Source organism: Gossypium hirsutum, chromosome A06 (assembly GCF_007990345.1).
Source record: "Gossypium hirsutum isolate 1008001.06 chromosome A06, Gossypium_hirsutum_v2.1, whole genome shotgun sequence".
Taxonomy (NCBI): domain Eukaryota; kingdom Viridiplantae; phylum Streptophyta; class Magnoliopsida; order Malvales; family Malvaceae; genus Gossypium; species Gossypium hirsutum.
In genome coordinates this window covers 20283354-20290808 of record NC_053429.1, presented here as the reverse complement: position 1 = coordinate 20290808, position 7455 = coordinate 20283354, and the positions used below count along the sequence as shown (strand labels likewise).

The 7455-nt window shown below is 36.5% G+C and overlaps 1 protein-coding gene and 1 pseudogene across 1 annotated transcript; one reads left to right on the top strand and one right to left on the bottom strand.

Moving 5' to 3' along the window:
* Positions 1-220: 220 nt before the first annotated feature.
* LOC107952188 (uncharacterized) lies at positions 221-2750 on the top strand (annotated as a pseudogene).
* A 3890-nt stretch (positions 2751-6640) lies between these two features.
* LOC107952187 (uncharacterized) lies at positions 6641-7414 on the bottom strand. Its single transcript, XM_016887467.1, has one exon. The coding sequence runs from the start codon at positions 7412-7414 to the stop codon at positions 6641-6643; it is 774 nt and encodes a 257-aa protein (XP_016742956.1).
* Between the last annotated feature and the right edge of the window lie 41 nt (positions 7415-7455).

Sequence of the window (7455 nt, the reverse complement as noted above, 5' to 3'; positions counted from 1 at the left end):
AGGAACTCTATATGACGTTTGTTAATTTCATGGTAGTACACAACAGGAAATAACGCTTACCTTCGTCCGACCTTACACCTGACTTTATACAAAGTTGCACTTAAAGGTGATTGAGAGATCGCCACCCAAGTCTTTGAGAAAAACCTCAAGGCAGCTACGGCTATGATCATGGGGTCCATGTACGCGCTCCATGTTCCAGTAGGGACTAGGAAAGGTGGCGATGGTCAATGGAAGCAGGGCAACCACTCTTTCGATAACTGGTGCCATCGAAACCCCAGATACCGTCAAGTTACTGGTTCGTAAGAACCCTGACTACCCAATATTCAGGGCATGGATGGAGGATTTCTGTTGGTGTTGTGAGCAAAGAATAGCTTTGAACAACAGTGGCTTGAGCTACAAGGCTCGATACTCGCAGAAGAAACAAGCAGCAAGTTGAGCATAATTTTTTAAAGCAAAAGAAATGGAGAGTGAATATGGAAGAAAACTGATGAATTTCATTTATAATACAATATTGGCATAGCGCCATTACATATATTAAGCATAAGTCAAACACTACAAGCAAATTTTACCTAAACTATTACCTAACACCACTATAACTCATTGAAACTTGCTAAATTAACTTGTACAACAAAACAAAGCTGATTTGAAGCTCAATCACTACCTAATTACATCAATCATCAAACTCTCATAGTTCAAAATGAACAAGATTGCATTATACCAACAAAATGAACAAAAATGAACTAAATGACAGCAGCTTCACTTGGTTCTGCTGTTCTGCATGGCTCGGTGCTTATGGCATGCTCCTTGATGCTGCTTCCTTAGTTGTTTGAGTTGTATGGAAGGCAACTTCAACAATTTTCGATCCATAGGGCAACTCAATTTGGCCACAAGGAAACACTTTTGTACTTACTCCATGTAACAAAGGCTGAGGTGCAGCCTAGCTCATATGAGAAGCTTCTGGTGTTTTTCTTCTACGTTAACTAATTTTGGCAAGATTTTACGGTGATTTCACATCTCTACAATTCATCATATATATAGTATAGCACTATGCAATATATATGTGCCTTTAAAGCCTTTATGACTATATCTAATTTGCGGATTCGTTTGAAACCTTGCAGATTTGGAAGCAAATATGGTTGAGTAGTACCCAGAGTTAGCTAAGGACTTTGGGCTCGAGTCTCCTTCGTGTTCCATTGCGGTAATGAATTTAGCTTTCTTTAGTAGCAGTGAATTGACTCTACGCGACTGCCTTATTGACTCCTGTTAGTCATTCTACTGTTTGACTGTAATTATAAATATTACAAAGTTAAAAGGAAGCAAATAAAGTGAGTTCATTGTATAAATCTAATAATGAGAGTTTCGATCTATGATGGTTTCTGCCATATGATAGGTGTCCCTTCAACTTTGAGCTTGGAGAACGTCGCCAACAATTCCAACAGAGGAGACATTAAGAATCCAGCTAACAAGTCCCAAGTATCAATACGTAGCTGGTTTCTACATTTCACAAGAATCAATTTTAGTTCTGGTTTGTCCAAATTCTTTCATTAATCTTATATTTCTCATATAGGTCATAGTCATAGTGAATAACTTTAACACTGAACTGAACATGTTAAGGTGCAGCAAGGCAGAAACTGATTACAGTACTCTAGAAAATAATTGAAGGTTTAGGTAATACCCACGTCGAACAATTCCTTAATCTAAAACATGAGCTGATAATATGGATAATTTTAGTAATAACATGTTGCATCTAGTCAAAAATTTGGCACCGTCGGACCAGCTTAATCGTGTTTATGGTGTAGCTCTGCAAATACAACGTGAGCTACAATGGGTTTAAGATATCAAAAACCATTAGGTGAATATCTTACATAAATTTAGGTAGATAAATCTTATTTATGTAGATAAGTTTTATTCATATTCTAGGAATATTTTTATTTTATCTTTTAGTAGTTTATTAGAATAAGGGAACTATTTTCTTTTATGTTTTAGTAGTTTATTAGAATAAGGGAACTATTTTCCCAATTAGGATTAGCATTCTTTTCTCTATTTAAGTTTAGCTCTTTAGTTAATAATAATAGAACAGTTTTATTAAAAGCTCTCTTGAAAACTTTCATATATATGTACATACATAGTTGTATTAACATTTTCGTACAGGAAGTGGAAAAGATGGTACCAAATATCTATTAAGATGCTAGGAACATTGAGAGAAAGACTCCCAGAATGGTGTTCACTGAAGAACACAAGGAATTAGTTAAAGAAGGAGAGAGATGGATGAAGGATGCAGCGAATTCATGCTCGGTGGTGGCTACCCTTATTGCCACAGTTGTGTTTGTAGCAGCCATCGTAGTACTAGGTGGCACCAATGGTGACAGCGAATTCCTAGTATTTGAAAGAGAAAAGGCATTTGTTATCTTTACGATGTCAGATGCACTATCTCTCTTCTCATCCACCGCTACCATTCTCATGTTCTTGTCCATGCTCACTGCTCGTTATGTTGGAGATGACTTTCTCCAAGCCCTCCCCAAGAGGCTGATTATGGGGCTCCTCACCCTTTTCATCTCCATTACCACCATGATGGTTGCCTTTAGCTCCACGCTCTATCTTGTGTTTGGAGAGGCTAAGACATGGATTCTAGTATGTGTGGCTGAACCAACCCGTGTATTGGTAACCTTGTTTATTTATCTGTAATTTTTGCTACTTGTGGATATGTTCTACTTTACTTAGGGCTATGGAATTTTCAGCAAGCACAGTGAAAACCCCTTATATTAAATCAGAATTCAAAAATAAATAGGGAGTTATTGTGTGTGTGTGAGAGAAAGGAGGAGAGGCATTGTTGTTGGAAGCGTAATAATAAAAAATAACTCAAATACTAATTTTATTACACACAAATAAAATACAATACAAACTCTATTTTATTTTTTATCTTTATACTAGTTGCTGCTAGTTTTTCTTTCTATACTCACAACACTTTTTTTTTCTCTCGAACTCACTAATTTTTTCAACACTCACACACACAAATTATAAAACTCTACTTACATATATATATAGACATAGTAAGCCTTAATGATTGCTTATCCCTTAAGTATATGATAATACTTATCCATTTTACATGCCTTGCCTTGTAGGACTTTTCAATGTTGCTACCATCTTGATTTTTCATGAAATTTCCAACATGATAATCTTTATCCAATTTCCAAAGTTGTATTCAATTTGAAAACCAAGTTGTATGAGGTAGAACCCAATTTGGATTTGACTTCTTTAGTTGTAAATTTTGACCTTGAAAAGTTTGGTTTGATTTCTAACACTCCCCCTCAAACCGAACTTTTCTTTCCAAGCTTTTCTTTGAGTTTATGGAATATGTCTGCCTTCAATGGCTTCGTAAAAATGTCCGCCAGTTGATCATCTGTTCTGCAATAAACTAACTCTACATTTTTATTTTTCACTTGCTCTCGAATAAAATGATACTTTGTATCGATATGGTTGCTTCGACTATGAGACACTGGACTATTTGCAAGAGATTTTATGGACTTGTTGTCAACATAAATTGTAATTGGACCTTCTGGTATAATAGTAATTCACCCAAAATATTCTTCAACCAAATTGCTTGACACGTGCATGTTACAACATCCATGTATTCTGCTTCACATGTTGAAAGGGCTACTGTTTGTTACTTTTTCGATGACCATGAAAATGCTGCGGAGCCAATATGGAATAAGTATTCGGATGTACTTTTGCGATCATCCAAGTCACCACCATAATCACTATCTGAATAACCAACCAGTTTTGAACTCTGTGAGTATGTATAAAATAAACCCTGACCAATCGTACCTTTCTCTTTGCTGCAATCAGGTGATCTTGTTTTAGCTTCTTCATGTATCTGCTAACTATTCCCACTACGTATATGATGTCTAGCCACGTGATAGTCAAGTACCTTAAACCTCCAATGATACTTTTAAACAACGTTGGGTTTGCTGGCTCTCTGGATGAACAACACTTAATTTCGTGCTTAGTTCTGCGGGCGTGGCTACTGGCTTGCAATCTTTCATATTGAATTTTCTTAAAATTTGTTCTGCATACTTCTTTTGAGACACAAATGTTCCATCTTTCATTTGTTTCACTTCGACTCCAAGAAAGTATGACATTTCACCTATATCTGTCATTTCAAATTCTTTAGTCATAGCTTTCATAAATTCATTGAACATACCTGGATTATTTCCCGTGAAAATCATATCATCCACATATAAGCACACGATCATGATGTCACCAACTTCATTTTTCTTCGTATATAGAGCACGCTCGTATAGGCTTTTTATGAACCCGTTCTTCTGAAAGTATTCATCAATTCTTGTGTTCCATGCTCTCGGAGCCTGCTTTAGTCCATATAAAGCTTTCTTCAAGCGATAAACTTTGTCTTCTTGTCCTTGTTTGCTATATCCAGGTGGTTGTTCAATGTAGACTTCTTCTTCTAGGTAGCCATTAAGGAATCCTGACTTCACTTCCATTTGATAAATTTTCCACTTATTTTGTGCTATAATTACCATGAGAAGCCTTATAGTATCAATTCTGGCAACTGGAGCACGACATAGTCTACACCATATCTTTGCTTGTAGCCTTTTGCAACTAGTCTTGCTTTGTATTTCTCCACTTTTTCTTCTTTGTTGGTCTTCGTCTTGTACACCCATTTGACTCCAACTAGAATATGTCCTTCTAGTAGATTTGTTAGCTCCCATGTGTCATTTCTTCTTATTGCTGTAATTTCTTCATCCATTGCCTTCTTCCATCTAACGTCTTTAATTGCATCTTTATATATTATTGGATCACATTCTGTTATTAAACAGAATAATGAATAATCGAGTATTGTTTCTATGGGTTCTGTAACCTCATAAATATCGCGTACACTACGCATTCTTGTAGGTGCTTCCTCTGAGTTGCTGGTATTACTGCTAGTTGGTGATGATGATGTTGTCGGACTTGTTGCAACAGGACTTGGAGGAGGGCTTTGATCGTTGCCTTGTTCTTGATTAATGAAGTCGTCATCTTTGTCATCACTGAAAAATAATCCTTCAATTTTCTTTTCTTCTTCACTCCATCTTCAATAATCAGCTTCATCGAATTCAACATCTCTTGAAATAATAACTTTCTTGTTGAGGGGGTTGTATAACCTATATGCCTTGCTTCTCTTTTCATAACCAATGAAAATACATTTTACTCCTTTATCGTCAAGTTTCTTTCTCGTCTGGTCAGGAACATGAGCATATGCAATGTATCCAAAAATCTTGAGATGTTCGACTCTTGGCTTTTGATTGCTCCAAGCTTCATTTGGCGTCTTATATTTCACACTTTTTGTTGGACACCGGTTCAACAAATAAACAGCACATTGAATAGCTTCAGCCCAGAAAGTTCTTGGTAAATGCTTACCTTTAACCATGCTTCTTGCCATATCAAGAATAGTATGGTTCTTTCTTTCAGCGACTCCGTTTTGTTGTGGTGTGTACGCAGTTGTCAACTGGTGAATAATTTTGTGTTCCTTGCAGAAGCTTTCAAATAGCTTTGAAGTATAATCACCACCTCTATCAGTTCTGAGTATTTTAATGAAATGTCCACTCTGTTTTTCTACCATAGCTTTGAACTCGATAAACTTGTCAAATGCTTCTGGTTTTGTTTTAAGAAGATATATCCAACTTTTTCTACTAAAATCATCAATAAAAGTAACATAACACTTGTTTCCACCAAGTGATGGTATATCAAAAGGATCTGTTATGTCGGAGTGCACGATCTCCAATGGTCTCTTAGCTTGTCGAGTTTTTCTCGCTTCAAAACTCTGCCTGTGTTGTTTTCCTTTAACGCAAGCTTCACACAGTTGATTAGGAGGATTAATTTCTGGCAACCCATTTACCATATTTTCTTTTGACAATAGCTTCAGACTGGAAAATCCAAGATGCCCGAACCTTAAATGTCACAACCATGATTCATCTTTAATTGCATTCTTCATATATTTCACCTCACCAGATTCAATGTCAATAGTAAACAGACGGTTACGCATCATATCAACTTGTGCAATTAATTCACCACTCTTATTTTTTAGGGCGAGCATGGAATTTTTCATATGTACTTCATATCCTTTTTCTAGAAGCTGTCCAAGGCTGATAATGTTGCTTTTCAAAGCTAGTACGTAAAAAACATCTGAAATGAACTTCTTTTCTCCATTCTTTTGTGTAATAATGACTTTGCCTTTGCCTTTGACTGTGGCATGCGATTCATCTCCAAACGTTACTTGTCCATGAATATTCTCATCCAACTCTGAAAATAAGTCTTTTCGGCCACACATGTGATTACTGGCGCAATTATCAAGATACCAAATATTTTTTCTTGATTTTTTAATTTCTTTATAAGTGAGGAATACACTAGATTCCACATTTTCTTCTTCTTTAGCTGCTGCTACATGATTTCTCTCCTTCATCTTGGGATTTGATCTACACTCGTAACTATAGTGGCCATTTTTATTGCAATTATAACATTGTACCTGATATTTATTTCCTTGTTGAAATCTACCTCTGCCTCGGCCTCGGCCACGAGCTCTTTGTCCATGACTTAATGTTTGATATTCGTCACTTATTTGGACTCTACCATATGATTAATTGCCTCATCCACGTGTTCCTCGTCCACCTCTATTTCTGCCTCTATATCCTCCACGGTATCCTCTACGATTGCTCGTACCTTGTCCAAAGTTATCCTTAGCTCCACTTTCATTGAAGGACAACTTGCTATGCAAGACTTGCTCCGAATTTCCAGTATTATCATTTAGCTTCATTTTATGCTCATGGGCTTGGAGAGAACCCACAAGTTCATCGATTGATATTTGTGATAAATCTTTTGACTCTTCAATGGCAACCACCACATAATCAAATTTGCGTGTCAATGACCAAAATTTTTTTTCCATTATTCTGACATCATCAAGTGTTTCTCCATTTTTTTTCATTTCATTTACCACCGCTTTCACCCGAATAACATAATCATCAACACTTTCTGATGGTTTCATTTTCAACGTTTCAAATTCGGCTCTAAAGGTTTGTAAACGTACATTTTTAGCCTTTTTCGCTCCTTGAAGGGATTTTTGCAAAATTCCCCATGCTTCGTTTGATGTCTTCGCATCTGAAATTTTTTCAAAGGTTGATTCATCAACGCCTTGAAAAATAAAAAACAACGCCCTCTTATCCTTTTTACGAGCTTCTTTCAATACACTTTTTTCTTCATTTGTCAAAGCCACTTCGGCAACTGCATTTTCAAGCTCGACATATCCTTTTTCGACAACGTCCCAACAATCTTGAGAACCAAGCAAAGCCTTCATCTGGATGCTCCAGTTGCCATAATTTTTCTTTATTAATTTCGGGATCTGCGGTTGAATCATCTTTGCCATTGTGACGTCAACACGAACCTAACTCTGATACCACTTGTTGG

Bases quoted from the DNA above. Each gene is read 5' to 3' on its own strand.
- LOC107952187 (XM_016887467.1), bottom strand. From the start codon at position 7,414: ATGGCAAAGATGATTCAACCGCAGATCCCGAAATTAATAAAGAAAAAT.